Here is a 22,671-nt window from a genome sequence, read left to right as displayed (position 1 = left end):
GCAACACTGGCATTATCCCGAAGTCAGCTTTTTAGAGAAGAAAACTCATGGTAAAGGTGAGTCCAGTTTTAGATCAAGCTCACCTATAGTGTGTGTGTTTTCTGAATTAGTGTCAACATGGAAACAAAATGATCCTTAGTCCGCCTAAGGATGGCCAAAGCCCGTTAGTGACTGCCCACAGTTCCAAGCAGTGTGGTCTTTGAGCCGAGATTTTCACCCACAGGTATGTGATGGCAGATTTTAGACTGTAGACAAGGAAACGTGAGGCCTCGTTGGCAAGTGTCTCCAGATCCACTGCCTTGTATTTAAAAGTTGAATAATTGCTGCTATGAAATTGATTTTTTTTTTCCCCAAAAAAGTTCAGCAAAGAACATTTCATAGTAAGTTTTCTGTTTTCCTAAGCTGTCTCTTTGGTCCAGTTAGTGAAGGGGTGTGAAAGTGTCATTTCTTCCATAGAAGACGAGTAGGGAGTTCTGAGAAACTAAGACTTTCCAAGAAATATCATCATACCAAAAAGCCCCCATTCCTACACTGTGCAGTTTCATAAGCACGTTGTGTGTCTTTCGTTTGCTGTATTCTTTTAATCCCTAGGAAGTGTCAGGGAAAGATAATGTCACAGAAGAAAGTAGTTCATACGTGTATAAAATACTCCAGTTGTATGTAATGTGTGAATTTTTGTCTTCTAAACATTTACATTTAACCCTGTTTCCAGCCATGCAATAATGAGCTTTGTATTTGTTATAAATTCTCATGGCGTTATCTTTAACATGTGACTATTTAGGGAGAAGACCTTGTTTTCCGTTTTTCACAAATTATTGGTCCTTCACCCCGGGCTCAGTTTCCTCCCAACTAAACAGACTTATAGCTGTGAGGAGTGGGGAGGGGAAAGGATGCTTAAATACCTATTCCAGGAGTCAGGAAATCAAGTTACACTTTCTGGAGAGTATTCAGAAAATAAATAGTCCCATTCCGTGACGCACGAGATTCTGACCACAGGTTGGAGTTGGGTTTTGACTTTGTCAACCACCTTCACATAGTAACACGAAGCTTTCCAAAGCCATTTATTTTATTGGGTGTGTCCATCTTTGCTTTCACTGTTAGATAATAAGCTGCCATTGATTATTTTTCTGGCTTTACGTGGCCAGTGTTGGCATGGTGAAGGCAGAGAGCAGTGGGGTAATGTGTTCTCCTCTCCGTCCCAGAAGTCAGTGTGCACTTAACCTCCAGTTTACATGCGTGCGTGTACCTACCCAGGCACGTTTTCAAGTTTCTTCCAAGTTAAAAAGAAAAAAGCCATGCCTCATTCAATCCACTAGCCCTTTCTAATAGCTATCTCCCCCTTCCTTCCCAGCCCCTTCCTTCCTTCTTGAAAAGAGTGGTCTGTCCTCACTAACTCCACCCTCGCCTCCTGTTCTGGCTTTGACTGCCTGGAATCTGCTTCTGGTCCCCTCACTCAACTCAAGCTTCATTCACTAAGATCCCCAGGGACCTGCTAACTGTCACACATCTTCCCAACCTGTCCTGACTTCCTGCCGTCGTTCCATCTTCACACCATCCCTCTCCTGAGCCGTCCTCCCCACCATCTGCTTCGTTGACACCACTGGGGACTGTTCTCTGCCGTGAGCGGTGAGATGCGGTCCCTTGTGTTTCTCCCCCCTTGGTCTCCTCCTCTATTGGCGCCTTAGGGGTTCAGCCCTCTTCCCTTCTCATCTGGGATCTCAGTGCCACCAGGACTTCAGATTCTATCCGTAGAACACTGAGCTCGAACTCTTTTCAACACAACCCCTTGGTTTCTCCCAAGCTCTGTTCTAAGTGTCTGTCTGATAAGTGGCACCAGGATTTGTCTCTCCTTCTAAGCCCCCAGTCCAGGGCATCGTTCTGGTGGTTTATTCCTGCCCATGTACCTTTTGTACACTCAAGACTCCTTCCTCCTCCAGACTTTCTCAGTATAATTTCCTGTGAGTTTGTTCTTCCCCTGCCCTCCTGAATCATTCATGGTGCTCCCACTGACCTTCATTCCACCTTCTATTATTATAGGACCGATTTTTATCTCAGTCATGTGTTGGTCTCCCTCCCTCCCTCCCAGCTAATTCCAGGGGCTACTCATTCTTGTCTGCTTTAGTCAACACCAGCTCAGTGAGCGTGTGATGGGCACTCAGCATATAATTGAACAAGTCAATAGTAGATGGAACTAATGTCGTTTGTAGGAAAAGGGAAAGTGACACAATGTTCTTCAGACTTTTAGGGGCAGTAGATGGTGCGTGTGATCCCGGCCATTAGCCCTCAGGACGGACACCTTCCACAGCTTACTTCAAAGCCCACTAGTACATTTTGTGTGTTAGATGGCAGTCAGTCACTTAAATATGCCTCCCTGAGAAGGCATAGACTTCTCGTAGACTAAAGAGAAGTGATGGTTCTGGAAAGAGCAGAACTCCCCAGTTCCACCTCGCAATAAATTAGCTTTCTGTTTAGCTCTGGGTTCATGGTCTGCGGCTTGAACACTGGCGAGAGGCGTCCTACTCCTGGGTATCGGTGTCTTATCTCTGATAAGACTGAATCATTGAGCATTTCTTTAGAAAAGGGAAAGACCTGTTGGGGAGAGGCAAGGATGAGAGGATTGTGCTGGAAGTAAAACCACTTCCAAGAAAGGCTTTAGACCAGAGAACTGCTTGTGAAGCCAGGCTCTGGGTACGGATGGGAGTCCGCTCTCCCTGAATCCACTTTGTGGTCATTGACCCTGTCGTAACCAGTAGGGGCCAGGAGCTCGGCCGCAAACACTCAAGCTGCTCATCGCCAGAAATTGCCTACCAGCAGGCAGAAGTCACCCATGATCCGCGATGGGTAGTAACACCTGCCTCAGACAGAACGCCATCCCCTCCCTTAGCACCAGGGTTCGAGGTTTATTCCTGATAATCCAAGTACCTCACCCTCGCCCTGCACTGCTCCTTGAACTTCAGTCTTAAATGCTGCACTGAAGGGCAGAGAAGGGCTCTAGTCCGTCAGGCATGGTGTGCCGGGCACGGTGTGTTCTGTTACATCCTCACTGAGAACAGCAGTTACAGGGCGGTGGGATGGGGTGCTGACAATGAAGCCACAACCTTTCCCGGTTCAGAAATACTGTCATTTTCACTCTGCCACCACGTCCAGTGTCGTGGTGGCAGAGTTGATGGCGGTCATAGGGGCCAGGTCTGCTGGCACCTTTTTTTCCCCTAGATTGACACCAATGTGAAGACAAAAAAATTAACATGCAGCCCAGATGACTTATCAATAACAGTCTCCACATTAAAATATAAAAGGCATTCTTTTGGTATAAGTTTGAAAATAAAAGTGCCTTGTTGTACTTGTTTTGTGACATCCGATAACCTCCACCTGGCATTCTGTGCGCCATATTTGTGCCAGAGGTGACAAATCCCCAAACCCTGCCATCCACAGTGCCATCCACAGAGCAGTAAGAACAATGACGACAGCCCCTACCATTCCCACTTCCGGGCTAATTGAATACACAGGGGAAGTAAGTAAACATAAACAGTCTGTTGGCAGAGTTCAGAAGCAATGACAAGTACTGGTGGCTACTTGTGATGGTCCCAAACCGTGCCTGTAACAGTTAGAGCTGGGCCGGAGGGGATGGGCAGTAAGAACTAAAGCAGAGCGAGAGGCAGGAAAGCACAGGGTGTGTTTAGGTGACACGGACTCTGCCCCATTGGATGGACCCACGTATTCATATAGAGGAGTAGGGAGGGAAGTAACTAGAAAGATGGAATCAAATGGGATAATTTCTTCTAGCGAGAAGAAATCACTAGAAAGTCTTCAGCAGGCCTCAGTGGGAGACAGGAGAAGCTGGACTTTATCCAGTAGTCAAGGGGGGCCACTGGAGATGGGAAGTAACAAGATGAAAGCCACATGCTGAGACTTTTAGAAGGAGTGTGCTGAAAATGTAGCACTTAAACGTGAAATTGAATATGAGGGAAAACTGGAAATAGGGTGATTGGCCATCTGGTCTTATAAATTGCCTTTTATTGTCAGATAAAATTCATTTCAAGCCACAGCTACATTTCTCTTGGATATAAATGTCCCATGATGAATCAAATCAAGAAGCAAAGAGAAAGTAGAATAATTACTGTTAAAAGGATGTAAGAGATAGGAAGTAAGATGGCACAATAAACCCTCACAGTGTGTCGGTGTGTCACTTCTGAACCCCAAAATGTATACATTCCCCCAAAGCGTATATAGTTTTCCCATAAAACGCACTGCAGTATGACCTCATTTGAGCGTCCACATCTGCAGCACCAAAAGTAACGCGTGGAGACGCGTCTGCAGGGTCGTCAGCCGTGCTCGCCCCGAGAGGGCCGCCCTCCCGCACCTGCCCGGTGTAGCACTCGCTAGTTTTGCTCCTCCACATTGTTACAGCTGAATTCTTGTCACCCACGGGGTCCCACTGAAGTCGGGTTTTGTTTTGTTTTTAACTACCTTTTCTCCAAAATGGGTTTCAAATAAGCCTAGTTCTTTCCCATTGAAGTCACACAATTACACCCAAACTGCCCCCTCATCACAAGGGAAGAAATCTTTCTTTGGTCTCATGTTAGTATCTCCTCACTGACAACATCACACACACACACACACACACACACACACACCCCTTTGTTCTTTAACTCCTTTCAGGAGTCACGTGGCCATTTCAGAAGCTTTCCATATTTCAAATGCTGTTTGGAGTGTAGCTGGAAACGTTCCAGTCAGCCGAGCTCACCTCGCCAGGCCCTGTGACCTACAAATGCTGCTTTTTACTGCTGCCTCCCCCGTCCCCTCCTGTCACCGGGAAGCCTATGGGGAAGCTCTTTAGGACTGTCCGGTTATGGAAGGAGGGGGCAGAACCAGATGTCAGGAACCTTGAGAGTCTGGGGTTATAAGAAGAGAAGAGAGGACTTCCCAGAGGTCAAAGTCAACTACAAGTGGCTGCTTTTCTGTGTTCCGAGACCTAGGTCAGCTGATGATCCTCAATTACAATGCATAGTGTAGTCGACATCTCAGCATATCATAATTGACATCTAGGTAAGTGGTCCCTAATGAAATGTATTTAATGACTAATTCCAAAATTTAGAAATTTCTAAATCAAATTCAGCCTTAACCCTGTTTTCCTCATGCCTCTCTCTAATCCCATGTTGAGAAGCGATCGTTTATTTCTAAAATGGAAAAGTTAACTGACGGACTCCTTATCTTCTTACGTTTCCCATGATTCCTGTTATTCTAAGCATAGACAGAACCAAGCACATCTATAAAAGCTGCGCCCATCCATCCCAGATTCTAAAGACATTCCCTAAGAAAGAAAAACACAGTTGGCTACTACACAATTCGCTAACAAGACAGAAGGAAGATGACACAATATCTTACTTATTTTGTAACCAGTATATGCTCCCAAAAGCCAGGGAGTGGAGTGAGCCAGCCAGAACTTTTCAGTGTCCTAGTTGGTTCCCAGCTTCTTAAGAAGACCCCAAAGTGAGGCAAGAGTCCCCCTGGGCCAGCTTACAAGCAAGCCTCCCTCTTCCTTATCCAAACTTCATTTCCTCCTCCTCCACCACCTTTTGAAAAGCTCAGAAAGAGAACGCCCGCAGCTGTTGGAGAAGAGAATCTGCTGCTCTCAATGTTTTGTTTTAGCCTAAAGGGCTGCTGCAGAAGAAAAACTGTATCCAGTGGGTCCCAACAACCAGGGTGGTGGGTCCTCGGGTGCGAGCTGTGATTCCCAGGCCCAGGGAGAAATGCAACGGATGAGACTTTAAATGGCTTCTCTTTCGCTTAGAATTGAGGTTTGCCGGGTCACCCCGGGGTCACATGAATTTTTTAACATCTGGTTTTCTCCAGCAAGTGAATCAGGCCTCAGAAGCCAGTTAGAGGGCCGGGGTGCAGCGTAGGTGGTAGACTATGCAGTGTAACGTGAGCCCATTTCATTTGGTCTTAAGCAAACTCCAAACCAAAGCTAACAGGAGCTCCGTTCCATTGTCTTCATTACCCAGAGCCCCTGGGACAGAGGAATCGAAGGCAAAGGTGAAAAAAAATGGGTGGGAACACAGCCTAAAAGCAAGCAAGGGTGTTTTTTTAACAAAGTCTGAATTGTCTCTGTTTTTACCTACGTAGTTAAGGGTAGACTAGCTGAACCAGGTATAAACTGCCCCCTGCTGTCTGACACAGAGAAGTACATAAAAATATCTGCCTCATTAAAAAGAACCATATTCTGAAGGCCGGCCGTGAATGGAAAACAAGCTGGGGCGAAGGCAGGCAAGGGATGGCACAGGTCACCTGCCTCCCTCTCTGGTGTGAAGATGAAGGGAGGGTGAGAGAGGTGGAGGCAGCTCTTATAAACTACTATTTTTCGGATTTGGAGAGCTGCCTCATTACGCCATCTGCCGCCTTGTTTCTCAGAGTATGGCGCGTGGTCCAGCAGTGTCCACATCACCTGGGAGCTTGTTAGAGATGCAGAGTCTCAGGCCCCACCCTTGGTCTACTGAGTCAGAATGTGCATGAAACAAGATCCCCAGGGGATTCATGTGCACAGTTACCTGGTGAGAAGCCCTGACCGTAACTTCAGAAGGAGCCTTTACACTAGACAAGGTCCACTGTTGCCTAAGGTTTGTAGCAAATCAAATTCAGTTTGAACAGTGAAGAAATACAACTCGCTAGGAGAATGGAATCCTTTATTAATATCGTGATCACTTACGCCCTTATTTTCATCCTATTCCTGTTTCCTGTGTCCTCACGTATCACCGGCTCTTTACCGTGCTGTCCTTCCCATGACTTGCTACATTTCTGCAGCATCTGCCAAACCGTTTCTTTCAAAATCGCTCCATCTCTGGCAGCCTCCTGTTTCCCACAGTCCTTGCTCGCTCAGGTCTCCTCTCCCCTTCTCCCACCCCTGCTGGTGTCACGTAAGAGCAGCCACTGGGCCCTCCGGGAGGGAGCTGGCCCTGCGCGTAGTCCGAGTGTCGCTAACCCCGCGTGTTCTCTTCTGCGCCAGGTCAGGGAAGAATGCCGGCTCCTGAACGCCCCGCCTGTCCCGCCCCGCAGCGCAAAGCCTCAGTCCACCAGCCCCTCGGTCCCTCCTCGCACAGCCAAGCCGGCGCGGCAGCAGACTCGCTCTCCCAGCCCCACCTTGTCCTACTATTCTTCAGGGCTGCACGACATGTAAGTCCTATGCCAGGGCCCACTTCCACATGGTTCCCTCATCAACCAGGTCCCCAGTCCTTGAGAACCGTGTCAAGCAGCCATCCCCTGGGCAGGGTGGTAGGAGAGGCAGTTTTCTTTTAAAAAAAGAAAAAAAAAAAAATTTTTTTTTTTTTAACTGGATGAGCATGATGGGGCCCTGTTGGTTCTGAGCTAGGATGGAAGAGCCAGTGACCTAGGAAGATGCAGAGTCTGTGAGGGGTTCAGTGGTTAAGGCTGGCATCTACTTGTCTCCGCTTTGACTTCAACACACGCAGACAGCACCCTCAAGGAGGACCCGGAATGGCAGGGGTCCTGTCGGCTGTCTGCTCTGAATTCCCACCTGGTGTTGGGAGTCCCTTCCTGACCATCGCTGTCAGGCAGTCTTCCACTTCCATCTGCATCCTCCCAGTGCCGTGAGCTCATTCTTTTGCACTGCAGCTCATTCCATGGTTGGCACATGCCAATAACTTCTTTTAGAGATCTTTCATTATATCCAGTTGAAATCTATCTCCATGTAACTTTCAACTGTTTCTTAGGTCTAAAGAAACAAATGTAGGTCCACCCCGCCTCTCTTGATCAGGCTGTGAAACCGTGAGGTCAGCCGCGATATAAGTCTCCTCCAAGAGGCAGCCTCAGTCCCACCTGCTGTCCCCCCATCACCCACCTCTGAGCACACTCTGGTTTCACGGTCACTCTTAAGATAGGGCCCCAGAGCTGAGTGTGATCACATGTGACAGGTTAAAGTAGCTCTCCTTGGCAGGTATTTTTTTGTCCCCTGGACATTTAAATCTTTATGCTGATGTTACGCAATTGTGCGGAAACCAAGGCAAGAATAAGCATTTTATTCGAAACATTTCTTCCAGCCTCAGACTCTTGGATGGATATAGGGTCATCGGTGGTGTAGTCCTGTCACTGTAGCCCAAGGATGACAAGCGTGAGACACTCTTTTACTGCTCTCTCACTCCACCCTTGCCCACTGCAGACATCACTAATCAATCACAGCACCTGTTGGTGATAAGCCCAAACAAGGCTAAAGATTTTTCTCATCACAAAGATCCAGGCACCCACTAACAATGATTTTCTTGTTAAAAAAATTATATATTTGCCATCTCTGCTATAGCATATTAAATCAGTATCTTCATATCCATAGTTACCGATGTATTGTAGTAATTTAAAGATTCTTTAAAAAAAACAAACCCAGTGAGGTTAAGCAGGTACTTTACGATAAGAAATATAATATTTGTTGCCTAACTACATTTTTCTATTCAGAAGTGACATCGATGGGATAGGATAGGCTGGATATTTTACTTTTTTTTTTTTTCACTCATCTCTCTCTCTCTCTGTGTTTGGCTTTTAAGCAGCGTTACTAAAAGTGACACGAGTCCTCCTGAAAGCGCTCCCGTTTCCTGCTACCCGTGTACCCGAGTGAAAGCAGATTCCATGGACCCCAAGTCCCCGTTCGGCAGTCCCACTGCTGAAGCTCTGTCCTCCAGGCTCTCGTGGCCTAATCATTATTCGGGAGCGTCAGAGACCCAGACCAGGAGCGACTTCCTGCTGGATCCGAGCAGGAGTTACAGTTACCCCCGACAGAAGACGCCGGGCACGCCCAAGAGAAACTGCCCGGCAGCCTTCGACCTCGACGGCCACGAGCTGGCGGCCAGCCCACCCGGGCCCAGGCCCACGGAGCCCGGCGGTAGTGCCCCGGGGTGTCCCAAGTCGGCCAGCTACTCTCTGGAGAGCACGGGCGGGAAGACCCTGACTGCCGGCCCCGCCAAGCAGAGCATCTCGTGCCCGGCCTTGCCTCCTAGGGCCCCGAGGCCAGTGGAAGAGAAAGCCGCCCTCGACACCCTACCTTTGCCTCTGCAAATTGATGGTGCTGAGGAAGACCCCGAGCCTGGGTCGCCGGACCTCTCCGAGGACCCGTACTTTGTTCAGAAGGGCACACAGGACATCTTCTCCGTGTCTTACCCCTTCTCATCACCCCTCCACCTCCAGCTGGCCCCCCGCTCCTGTGGTGACGGGTCCCCGTGGCAGCCACCTGCCGACCTGTCGGGCCTCTCCATAGAGGAAGTGTCCAAGTCCTTGCGGTTCATAGGGTTGTCCGAAGACGTCATAGCATTCTTTGTGACCGAAAAGATTGACGGAAACTTGCTTGTTCAGCTCACGGAAGAAATCCTCTCCGAGGATTTCAAACTGAGCAAACTGCAGGTGAAGAAAATCCTGCAGTTCATTAACGGCTGGAGGCCCAAAATATAGCCAAATAACCCCAGGTAGCATTGAACAAAACAGATAAATGTGTGTTCTAGAAGGGGAGGGCTGGGACACAGTTTCACATTTTTTTGCACTAAAAACTTTCTCTGTAAATAGGGATAAGAGAAAACTCTTACTATGCAGATTATGATTTTGAATGGTGAACAGGCTATTTTGTACATCAATAAAAATGCTGTACAGAACACTTAGAGGTGTGCCTTGTACATCACTCAACACTCAACAGCTGCTAAAAGACAAAAGGCATGTTCAGAGAAATAATTGTTACCCAAGTAGGTTTATGTGAGAAGTTGTGATATTTATTTACAAAATAGCCAAAGCTGAAAGACAGAAGAATCTTTAAAAAAAAAAAAAAAAAAAAACACTTTTGAACAATTCCCTCCTTTGGGAGGATCAACTTTAGACAACTTATTCTGTGCTCTGTTGTTCGGATTGCTCAATGCTAATTGTTTTACTCTTGTGCCTGAAAATGTTGGTGATATGAAATGACACTGCAGTGTTATGTGCTTGGTGGGGATCTTTTTATCAAAAGGCATTTTACAAAAGTCATGTGCTAGTAGAGAGGATCTATGATGTCCTTAGAAATAATAAATCATGACCACAATAATTTATCTGTAACTGCTGCTAATTTTACTGAGCAGAGATAAAAAAGACCAGAATATATACGTATATGTATATTTACACAATACAAATGTATGTTTTCAACATCAGTATGAGTCTGATCTTTTAGATAATAATCTGTTCACTTTCAAATATCCATTGAAGTTTGGGGCCGTTAATTAAGTCGTCTCTCTTAGGAAATGGGACAGAATGATTCCAAAGATTCTCAGAACCCTGTCCCTCGAAGCTGAGTCTTATCAGGCTCCATCACAGAAAACTTGGAACAAATCAGTAGAGAGTCTGTATTGAAGAATTAAGTTTGATTTTAAACCTATTACAGGCTGGGTTTTACATAGAATACTCCCGTGCTGATCAGTGTCTGGGGAAATGACCATTTCTGTCGAGTGATCATTCTTCTCCGGTTTGAGGGTCTTGTTCTCCTGGTATGTGGTGATGAGGGGTCTGGAGAGCATTTCTCAGAGCGTGTCAGGTGTTCTCAACATGCTTTGTGCTTTAGGAGAGCTCAGAAATCAGACATACCATCCTCTGCTTTGATATGTGCTACATCTGTTGCATCATTTTTTAAAGTATCAGTAGGAGTACTTGTTTAGTTCAGAAATCTCTTCTTTCCTCTCTTCCAAAGAAAATACATGATTACCATACTTTCATTCCAACAATCCCAGGACCCAGTCTGACAGTTTTTGCCAAACGTGAATAAATACTCCAAAATATAATGGCATCCACATAATTCTTGACTTTTCGAAGGAATATAAATCTTAGAAAAGTTTTTGTTCTCCGAGCAGCATATCGTCCCTAGCCCTGTCTCCCCCAGAGTCTGTCCCCACATTCTAGATGGACAGACAGCCACCCAGGTGTCAGTGTGACTTGCAGGATTGGCTTGTATGTTATTATCCGCTCTTCTTGCTCATCAGGATAAATACACAAATGGAAAGACAAGACCCACCAGTCTAGTTTTGCAGACCTGTTCAATATATGGCTTCATTTCTTGGCATTCAAGATATTTTTAATCCATCTCATTGTTTAGAATTGGGGTGAATTGATACCTTTTCTCATTTTCCATCTTAAATCTCTTTTTTTAAAAAAAAAATCATTTTTCCCCCCAACATGTCTCCCAAAATGCAAATACTCTAGGTTAAAAGTGCCCCATAAAAGAGTACCCTGTAGAATCTATCAAACTGTAGCACCTCTTCAAAAGTAACTGACAAGTTTATATAGAAGCTTCTAGTACTGCACTCAGATGACACGCAGCCCCTCCATGACTTTCATGTTGAGAAAGCATCCTTCTGTGTGACGGGCAACTCCCTAGGTAAAGTTAACCTCTCAGAACTTTCCTTTAAAATATAAACAGAAAGGATGATGTTGAAAAGTTGCAAGTTTTCTTTGGCAAAACCTTGCTGAATCCGTTCGTGAATCCTTAGCGCCTGGACGCCGTTCTCAATTCAAGAGGGAGGAATGAGTGGGTTTGAGTTTACTATGACAGTTGCCGCACATAAACAACTGATTCCTTTTATCTATTTTTTCTTTTTGTTTGTTTTTTTCTTTTGCAAAACCTCGACACAAAGTCCTTTTTGTTTTTTGTCTTGGCATATGTACGTTGAGTTTATATCGACGGCAACATAGAGACTCCTTGAGGGCAGGGAGTATGGCCTTTCATTGACATATTCAAAATTCACTGAGCATCATGTGTGTGCCGGGCACTATGCTAGTATGACTTGACAGGCTGATAAAAAGACAGTTCCTGCCCTCTTGGAACTCGTAAGGTTTATGTTTAAAACCACAGTTGTTGAGACTGGGTATGTGTAAGAGAGACATGAACTCTCCTGGCAGTTGGATGTATGGAGAGTTAAGTGTGCCCTGTCCCTCAAGAACCCACAGAAGGAAGAAATGGCAGCCTCTATTAACGGGGTATAAAAGAAAAACTACAAGACCATTAAAACTTGGAAAGCATTGGAGACAGCAAGTATCTCTGACTCCCACTGACTAGTGTTCTTTTCTACTGATCGGAATTTTTTTTTTAATTGGTAGTAAGTATCTTCTGGTATCGCCAAAGCCACATGGCGCCCTTACTAGACAAGGCATGCATAGCCAGAGAAAATCAAGACAAGGAACGCAGAACAGGGGTAGGAAGGAAACAGCCCTTCCCTTCTGAGCTGCGACTTTTGCAGTGAAAAGCAGTGTATAGAGATCCCCACATGCAGAACCTTTTCTAACCAACCAGGTCAAGACTGAGGACATCTTCTGGCAGGTTCCCTGCAATCTGTGCACTGACCCCTGTGCTTGGGGGAGAGTGTCCAAACGGGACTCTTTCTTGGATTCCTTAAATGCATGGCCAAAACCATCGTGACCCCCTTAAGAAATTCAACAATAAACCAAACCAAGCAGCTAAAATGTAAAATGTGGGCCTGATTCCTGTTGGGACGGAGCACTCAAACACAGATCAATTCCTTCTCAGAATCTCGTAAACGCCTGCACGTTCTCTCTCTTTTAAGTTGAGCTGCTCAACTTTATGAACTGTGAAATTTACATTTAGACCCTTTCAACCCACATAGACCATTCACATTTATGGAGTTGCAGCGAGCTGCCCATTCGACTAAATTGCAGTGTTTATTCTTGTTTCACATAGAAATAAAACAATCTTACGGGGAAACATTATGACTGTCCATTCCAACTGTTTTCAGACGTGGGTAAATACCCTCTGCCGACATTCCAGAACCACCTTGCACATCGTGCACACAACTCCTCGAGAAGTTCAGGGGGCGGGTGTGGATGAATAGAGGGCTCTTCATTTTCCAAACACACTGTATCACAAGTCACTACCCATCATGCCTAAAGAGTATGAAGTTAACATTTTGAATAACAAACTGAAAAAAACCTACAGTTCTCCAAAGACCACTGTGAACTGTTCAAAGAAAATTTCAACTTCAGTCCACCAGAAAAGTGAAATCTGCTGTTGGACACACAAGACTTTCAGAAACTATGACCATTAATCCCAATTCCCACTATTTTTCTAGGAATACAATGGCACCAGGCTGCTAGGGCAAGAAAAGTCAGATGCCCAGAGTGCAAATGATGGAAAGTAGGATTTTTATACTGTGGGACTGTAATTCTTATGACCACTTCTTGTCCAATCACATCGTTTAGTCTTCAGAACTTGGTGTTTTAAAATTTGTCTCATTGTGAAAGCTAGAAACAAAGGGTAAACGTGATTTCTGTTAAAAGTATATACAAGTATCTTCTGTAATTTTGCTGCTCTGTCTAATTTTTAGGCTATGAGTTTTGTAATGAGCTTATCAGATGATGAATTTCCTTTGTTTACAATCTCATGTAGTAGGGCTCAGATCATCATTTCTTAGCTATAAACCCCTTCTCCCAATTTTCATATTAAGCTCCATTTAAAATATTGCTTAACCTAAGCCTAAAAGTTGAATTCAATTAGTCAAAAATTTGGGAGATTTCCTTGACTTAAATGAAAATGGTATATTCTTTTCAAAGACTTTTGTAACCATCTTTACAGTTTCTTTGCTTGGAAAACTGGGGTTGTTAACTACCAGTTAACAGTTGCATTATTTCCAGAGCATTGTCTATGGGCCCAATGTGTACCTCAAGATAAACATGGTATGTTTTGTCTGAAAAAATTCGTTGTTGATTTAAATGGTTCGGAAACGTCTATAAATAAAGAAATTTTAAAAGTTGCTCTTCTTGCAGTCGTTCCTCAGTGAGTTGGACCCCTGTGTGGTTTCCTAGAACCTCTCTTTCCCACCCTCATGGAGGAGAAGAGAACTTGTCTGAAGGGTTTCTGAAGACTGCAAGCTCACTCCGTGTTAACAAGAGATTGAAGACTATGGCTATCGAAAGTGGAAGAAGCTGGGAACCAGGTAACCTGGTGGCAACCAAAGAGAATCTAGTACATGTGTGGTCAGGAGTTAGGACAAAAGACAAATATAGATGAACTAGTGAGCTTTAAAAAAAATAATAATGGGGGAGGGTATAAATGAGGAGGTTGGGATTAACATATACACACTACTATATATAAAATAAACAACAAGAACCTACAGTATAGCACAGGTTAACCAAGTCCAATATCTTGTAATAACCTATAACGGAAAAGAATCTGAAAAAATATAGATAGGTAGATAGATAACTGAATCACTTTACTGTATACCTGAAACTAATGCAACATTGTAAATCAACTATACTTCAATAAAAAAATTAAAATAGGGCTTCCCTGGTGGCACAGTGGTTGAGAGACTGCCTGCCAATGCGGGGGACACGGGTTCGAGCCCTGCTCTGGGAAGATCCCACATGCCACGGAGCAACTAGGCCCGTCAGCCACAACTACTGAGCCTGCGCATCTGGAGCCTGTGCTCCGCAACAAGAGAGGCCGCGATAGTGAGAGGCCCGCGCACCGCGATGATGAGTGGCCCCCACTTGCCGCAACTGGAGAAAGCCCTCGCACAGAAACGAAGACCCAACACAGCCATAAATAAATAAATAAATAATTTTTTTAAAAAATTTAAAAAAAAAATTTTTAATAAAAATAATACATGTTCATACAGAGGAAAAAAGACAATAGAAATTCATATCTCTTTGGCTTATATATAGTTTAATTTCTATAATTACAATTAGCGTAACAGTGAGTAGATGTGGTAGAGGGTTTTAGAGAAAGTCATGAGCATTCAGCACGCTGCAGCATCTACCAGTAAGTTTTACAGAGAAGTTGGCAAGTGGAGGCCGGTTAAGCTTTTATTGTACTCAAAATAGCATGAAATAGCTTCAGACTATCCTCCTGAGCTGTTCAGGGGAGGGTTGAAGGGCAGGGGGGACAATGAGATCTTAAGTCCTTGCCTGGCTAGGATCTCCCCAGCTTCACAATCACCAAAAAATCTTCCTGCCTTCTTTTGCTAGACAGAGCATCCCTAAATCATTCATTCCATGTTATACTTAAACCTTCAACCCTTCTGCCCTATTTCACAGGGATAAAACCTGTGACTATACCCATAGGTGGCCACTTTCCTGATTTCAGGGATGTGCACTGGACAAAACTATAGGGTTGATGTGACTGGGCTAAAACGTCCAAGGACCTACCGCAAGGTTCTAGAAGTACTTACATCAGATATACACTAGGACATATGACTCCCCCAAATTGGATATTGCCAAGTAAATTTGAGTTTAGAAATATATTGGGTTAGAAGATTCACAGACATAGAGAACAGACTTGTGGTTGCCAAGAGTAGGGGGAAGGGGTGGGTTGGGAGTTTGGGATTAGCAGATGCAAACTATTATATAGAGAATGGATAAACAACAAGGTCCTGTTGTATAGTACAGGGAACTATATTCAATATCCTAATAAACCATAATGGAAAATATGAAAAAATGTATATATACGTATAACTGAATCACTCTGCTGTACAGCAGAAATAAATACATTGTAAATCAAGTATACTTTCATAAAACTAATTTAAAATAAATAAAAAAATTTTAAAGAAATACATAGAATCAAATATCCTCCAAATCCTACCTATCTGAGGTTAGAAAAAGCCAAATCATTGAAAACAGTGAGTAGGTGCTGGGTAAATTTCACTGAAATGAATTTTCCCTTAAGCAGTCCCCTCTCCCACCTCAGTCCCTCCGTGCTTAGGTACTCATGTGCATCCTTCAGGATTTACCAAGTGTCATCCCCCAAGCTGATTTGGTTTCACGCCTCTGTGCTGACAGCTTTCTGGCTACCCTTGTAAGCTATAAGTCTTTGGTAGCAGGGCTTATGTCTTCGCTGTCATATCTTCAAAAGTAATGCTACTTAAGATTCCACTGAATGACGGCATGATGCCATCACGTTCCTGATGGCGGCCAGTCTTCATGCCATCAAGATCAAGACCCTGCAGCTGCATGATAACAATGGAGTAAAGTCAAAAGAATGACAAATGAAACCTGTATTCATCATAAAATATCTAAGACTAAAAGAGAGTAAGATATGAACCTGTTTAGAGATTCCAGATCGAGTTTGCAACATTTGCCAACGAATAAATTTTTCTTCGACCAGTTTAATGAAGGCAATGAGTTCAGTTCTTTAATGAATATAAAGTGAACTAGAAAAGATCAGTGAGTTTCCGTAGGTTGACTCAAATATTGGCTCTAAAAGACACAGGCAATTGAAGACTAGTAGATATGGTTGAATGACCTAAGCTAAGAGTGATCTCAGGACCAGAAGCAGTGATGGGTAAAGATAAGGAACAGTTTGCATGCTCAGAAGCACAGCTGGCAAGGAGATATTGTGCAGGGCATAAGAAATAGCATCCATGGGCAGATCACAGAAGTTTAGAGCCAGGGGGAACCCTGGAAATGATCCAGTCCAACCTCTTAACTTTATTGGAATGAAACCCATGGAGGTTAAATGACCTCCCTGGGATCACACAAAGTTTGTGACAGAACCAGAGCTAGAAATAAAATCTCCTGTTTCCCCATTTTGTACTCGTTCCACGACAACCTTGTCTCCCAATTTCCTCAACTTTTAACTTTTAAAATAACATTTAAGGACTTCTCTGGTGGTGCAGTGGTTAAGACTCTGCACTCCCAGTGCAGGGGACCGGGGTTCAATCCCTGGTCAGGGAACTAGATCCCACACGCGTGCTGCAAGTAAGAGTTCACATGTCGCAACTAAGGAGCCCGCCTACCACAACTAAGACCTGGTGCAAATAAATAAATAAATAAAAATTTTAAAATAATAAAGAGCAAAAGTTTTTTAAAAAATAAACTAATTGGGGCTTCCCTGGTGAAGCAGTAGTTGAGAATCTGCCCGCCAATGCAGGGGACACGGGTTCAAGCCCTGGTCTGGGAAGATCCCACATGCCACGGAGCAACTGGGCCCATGAGCCACAACTGCTGAGCCTACGCGTCTGGAGCCTGTGCTCCGCAACAAGAGAGGCCGCGATAGTGAGAGGCCCGCGCACTGCAATGAAGAGTGGCCCCCACTTGCCGCAACTAGAGAAAGCCCTCGCACAGAAACGAAGACCCAACACAGCCAAAAAATAATTAATTAAAAAAATAAATAAATAAAATAATTAAAATTTTAAAAAATAAAATAACATTTAATGGGTTTTTTTTAAGCCCATGGAATGCCCTACCCTGGGCCTCCAACTTCTCTTTCTTCTAAGCCTAAAAATAGGAGCTGATGTTCCCCAGTCAGTGTTAGCTGTAAAGAAAAGGAACCTCTCCTGCTTGTAAAATGGATGCTCTGTGCATGTCTCCAGCTTTTTGATCAAAAACTATGACTCAGTGGAGATACTGAGACAGGTGTAAGATGAAAAAACGTAAAAGAAAAAAAAATCCAAAACTAAATGTCCATCAACAGATGAATGGATAAAGAAGATGTGGTACAAATATACAATGGTATATTACTCAGCCTTAACAAAGAATGAAATAATGCCATTTGCAGCAGCATGATGGATCTAGATCATCATACTAAGTGAAGTCAGTCAGACAGAGAAAGACAAACATCATATGATATCACTTATATGTGGAACCAAAAAAAATGATACAAATGAACTTATTTACAAAACTCAAACAGACTCACAGATGTAGAAAACAAACAATGGTTACCAAAGGGGAGAGGGGGCAGGAGGAGAATAAATGATGAATTTGGGATTAACAGATACACACTACTATATATAAAATAAATAACACAGACCCACTGTATAGCACAGAGAATTACATTCAGTATCTTGTAATAACCTTTAATGGAAAAGAATCTGAGAAACACACACACACACACATATATATAACGTATATATATATCACTGAATCACTTTGCTGTACACATGAAACATTGTAAATCAACTATACTTCAAGTTCTTAAAATCCCCCCCCCAAAAAATCCACGCATAGCATACACGCCTTTCATCCCACTGTATCCAGGGTAGCCCCTAGGAAGAGTACAAACTGGGGCACCTTGGGAGAGAAGCAGCTGTAGTACTAAACATGGCCACAGGGTGCCAGGCTTTTCCAACCAGCTAATAACTACCCAAGTAAAATTTTAAATCCAGCTGTACTGGGGGTCTCTATATTCCCATCAGTCACTTTTCCACTTTCCTTAGTTAGCCAAAGGCATTCAAATCCTGAAGTTATATAAACAGAAGGAAGTGGCTCAAAAAAGGTAAGGGATTTGAAAGTGGGGCACTGTACAATTTTTTCAAGCCACATTTCCACCGGAAGAGGGCAAAGGAATTTTCAAAGTGCAAAACTGACCTGTCAGAAACCTCGCTCCTTCTTGGCCCTGAGTCTCTAGAATTTTGAAAGTGAATGGTGCAAATCAGAAGCTCTTGCACAAAGAAAGTTGTACTTCTTTTTTTTTTTTTCCATTGATCGGTTTTGAGCAACAAAAAACCCTCAACCAAAACCAAAATCTATCAAGTATCATTACACTAAAGTTGACTTTCAAGTGAGGGTTGAGAAAGTACATCTCCTTCAAGCCTCCTTCACCTTAACAATAAAACCATGAACCTACCTAATTGATCCTGAAGAACAAAGGAGAGATGAATTCTAAAGAAGAGAATATCAGACTTCGGTTTGGGCATAAACATGTTCATGCTTCATTCTCCGTGCTTTTTACTACTTTCAGTGTAGCATAATTATTGACAAAGGAAAGGAAGTCTCTTTTTCAATTCAGCTTTTAAGGAGATGACTGATTTTACAAATCCAGTAAACTACCAGTAATTTCAGTTTTAGTTTAAGTTGCCATCTTGAAACAGTGTAATTGCCAATTAAAGTTTTCCCACAGCCACGCTTACCTGTTTCTATCACATTTCAATGATTAGTGAATCCTGTGGAGAAATGGGACTTCTTCACATTGTAAAATGCTTGGCTATTCTGGCTCCATGTTTCTGTCTAGGTTACCCTGTCCTACACACAAAGGCCCTCACTTTTGGTTCCTTGTCTCTGTGAAGACCGTAGAATATGCTGGTTCTGCATATGCATCCTATCTGCCCCCCTCTAAAGTTGGAAAAATCTAGCCATGTAAATTATCATTGAAGCAAAACCTGAAAGCAGGATAGACAACCATTTCACAAGGTGCATAACGTGTTCGTGCAACCTGGGGTCCACTCTTTGTACAATCCCATTTCTTCACGGGTCTCACTAATCACTGAGATCGGATAAAAACAGGTAAGTATGGTACATGCTGTGTACACCAGTGATCTGGGGCACATTGTGAAGAAGTAAGATTTCTGTATGTTAATCATCCTGGATGATAGGTGTGGGAGTTATTTGTGTCGGCAGAAGGAAAAGGCAACCTGCAGAGACACCACTACTACAGAAACTCATAAAATACTGGGGTCCATGGATCAGTTAATAATTGACAGTTTATTTGGAAGGTTGAGATAACTTATCTTTCACAGATACTAATTGCAAAAGAACATTTTGAAATATGGCCTGGAAAAATGAAGTACACATTTCCTTCTTCAGTTAACTATTAGGAATGCTATTATTTAACCCTGGACAACTTCTTTGAGAGAGGTCTCGTTTATTTTTGTTATTTTTTTGCCTTAACATGTTGCCAGTATTTGGCCATTTCTAGAGTATCCATCTTCCATCCATAGGCTTTGTCCCCTCCTGACTGTCACCCAGTGTCAGGGTGACATTTGGGGGCAGGAAGTTTATAAGGAAATCAGTAGCTGTTGCTAGAGTTGAGGATTTGACACCAGCATGCCCTCAGCAATCCCAATACTCAAGTTCCAGGCTGTGGATTATCCCACTACCAGACTCGTTCATCCCCTAACTCAGCTGCAGTCCTCACCAACCACTGTAGGTCTCAGTATTCCCAGTAGGGACCCCGCCTCCTGTCTCCCCCCCAGTCTGGGTTTCTTCTCGCACCTCTTTCCCTGAGACTTCTTAGATCTTAACCCAGACTTAGCCTAAATTTCACATTTCCCTGAACCCTCTTTTTGCTCTATCTCCAGTTAGCTCATTATGAGGCCTGAAAACATTCTCTAACCTGAGTTTCATAAATGTGTCCTTGTGAACAGCCAAAGTGATCCAGCAGGCAAACAACACTGGAGGGACTGGACTGATGTCACAGGCAGATGGAAGAAGGCAGGGCAGCTGGTGTGCAGTTGTCTGGGTTCATTAACTGAAGTAATTTGGGCGACGTACCTCCCGTCATTCCCAAACAGTAACAATCTGCCTTTCCAATCCTGGCTGTGTGAATGCTAAAGACGGGTTTGAACTTACTTTTAGTGTCAATAAAATGTTGATCGGCCAGCCCCTCACCCTCTGGCATGTCCCTAAGTGATATTCCCAGTATGTTTAGAGGAAAGTGTGTCTCATGTGCTCCAAGGTTGACCAACACCCGGTTGTTCTCTGATTCTCAGCCCTGGCACTGCGCCCAGCTGGCCACGGCCACAGGGTCACTTCCTGCTTCTCAGCGCGACATGGAGCTCCTGGACTCTCTGATTATACAGCCAGTCCTGCAAAGAGGCTCCTCTTGAGACGTGCGTTTAGGCTTTTCCAGTCCTTCTGTAGAGGTTCTGTGTGCAGCTGCTCTATCGACCTGAGCTGCAGATGTGCCTGCTTACAATGCAGGTATCCAGCAGGGTACCAGGCATCCAGGTATACGCACATCCACAGACCCCAACACCTATGCCTTGAACAAACACCCTCTCAAAGACTCACAGTCTCAGCCCATGAGGACACGGGCCCAATCATGAGCCACAGACCTCTTCATCACTGCACCCGAGGCTACACAGACGCCCAGCAGAAGCTTAGAAACGACACCCATACGGGCATGATTGGCCTCCCGCACGTGTGTCCATCCTTTTCTTCAGGATAGAACCTGAGGGAGGGTTTTTTTTCTGGTGACAAATATTGAACACCTTTGGAGTCAGCCAGTCCCACATTTGAGTCAGAGTTCGGCTCTTTACTATTGCTGTGGCTATGGCGTCATTTTCTTACCTATAAAATAAGAATGACAACTACCTCTCAGAGTGGTTACGAAAATTAAACGAGTTGACATATGTGAAGCTCTTGACGGACCACTGAGTTCAAAAAAAAGACTCAATTCTGTTTTGAAATAGAATTAAACCCCTTTAAAAATGAAGGACGAGGCAGTGTGGGAGTAACACACATTCCTTCTAACCATTAGCCAGTGCTTTTTGAGCATATATTACATTTTCTGCTCAGACCAGGTACTAAAGCTGTTCTGAGTGAAGACACAAGCTGATGATTTACAGACAGTTAGCACAATAATAAAATCATTCATTGAGTAATTACTGTGTTCCCTTCATTGAAACACAGGAAATCACATGCACTATCTCACTTAACTTACACGGAAGCAGTAAGAGGTAACTACTACTGTTATTCCCGTTTTTAATCTATCTATTTATTTATTTATTTATTTTGGCCACACCATGCGGCTTGTGGGACCTTAGTTCCCTGACCAGGGATCGAACCTGGGCCCCTGGCAGTGAAAGCGCAGAGACCTAACCACCGGACCACCAGGGAATTCCTTATTCCCGTTTTTATAGATAAGGAAACTGAGTCTAAAAGGGTAACTCATCCAAGATCACACAGCAAAGTAAATGGTCAACCTGGATTCAAATCCAAGTCTTTCTGACTCAGAGGCCGTGCTCTGATGCGGGGACACGTGCTCTGGGAGTCCACAGGGCAGAAGGTCACTGTGACTTGAAGCTCGGAGATGACCTCCTACAGGAAGTGGCTCCTAAACACGAATCTGGAGGATGAGTAAGAATTAGGAAACGAAGGGGAGCAGGGAGAAGGTGAAGACGTGAGAGGGGAGAAAGCAGTACTGGCAAGGTCTTGGAGATGCAAGAGAGCATAGCGTCACTGACATAAATTGTTCAGTGGGACCGCAGTGTAGCGAGTAAAGAACGTCGGTGAGAACTGAAGCGGTATGAAGAGGCCTTTCCATGAAGGCCATTGCATTGAAGGCAAGGGAGGCTGGTCTTCAAGCAGTGGAGCAACTCCGTCATTGGAAGTAGGGAGTGACAGGAGCCGATAGGATCACTGGGAATGCAGCGGGGGAAATGGGTTGAAAGGAAGAAAACCTGGGTGTGGGGAGAGCCATTAGAAGCAATGAGGAAAAGCACATAATTCATGCAAGTGTTGAGGTGTCCTGGGGGGAGTAGCACCAGTGGGGATGTAGAGAAATGGACCGACTAGAACAGAGTTGAGGAGGTACAACAAAAGGACTTGGTAATCGATCCAACGTGGCAGCTACTACTTGGAAGCAAGCGCCTAAAGCCCCAGGTGCCTATGACTCTCAAACTTCCGCCACTCCCCCTCCTAATACAATATGGGACCTGAAAGTAAAAGATTGATATTATGATAGTGTTTCAGGGGCTCCTAGACATGAGAAGAAACAATAGAATATGAATTTAACGATAAATGATGGTGCCTAATCCAGAATCTCCACTGGACCCTATCCTGGTTGGAAGGATGAAACAGGAGTTCAGTCACAAAGCATCCCTCAGCAGAGCTGGGCGGAGATCTACCAAGGGGGCGATCCCTAACCGGGGTACCCTCCTATCTGTCGCCAGCCCCACTGGCCTCTGAAACTACAGTGAGCCTGGGACCTCCTCAAAG

The 22,671-nt window shown here is 44.3% G+C and overlaps 1 protein-coding gene across 3 annotated transcripts in view; it reads left to right on the top strand.

Annotated features, from left to right (window-relative positions):
* The window catches only part of GAREM1 (GRB2 associated regulator of MAPK1 subtype 1), a 215,004-nt gene extending 201,272 nt beyond the window's left edge, over positions 1 to 13,732 (top strand). For 2 of the 3 annotated variants that reach the window (XM_068563339.1, XM_068563337.1), the window contains 2 exons: positions 7,004 to 7,170; positions 8,550 to 13,732. In XM_068563339.1, coding sequence (XP_068419440.1) covers positions 7,004 to 7,170; positions 8,550 to 9,447 — 1,065 coding nt within the window. In that variant the 3' untranslated portion in view covers positions 9,448 to 13,732. The remainder of the gene's footprint in view (positions 1 to 7,003; positions 7,171 to 8,549) is intronic. The other variant, XM_068563338.1, reaches the window with a different exon arrangement.
* Positions 13,733 to 22,671: the final 8,939 nt, after the last annotated feature.

The sequence above is a fragment of the Eschrichtius robustus genome, chromosome 14, assembly GCF_028021215.1.
Source record: "Eschrichtius robustus isolate mEscRob2 chromosome 14, mEscRob2.pri, whole genome shotgun sequence".
Classification (NCBI taxonomy): Eukaryota; Metazoa; Chordata; class Mammalia; order Artiodactyla; family Eschrichtiidae; genus Eschrichtius; species Eschrichtius robustus.
This window is presented reverse-complemented; position numbering and strand designations above follow the sequence as displayed.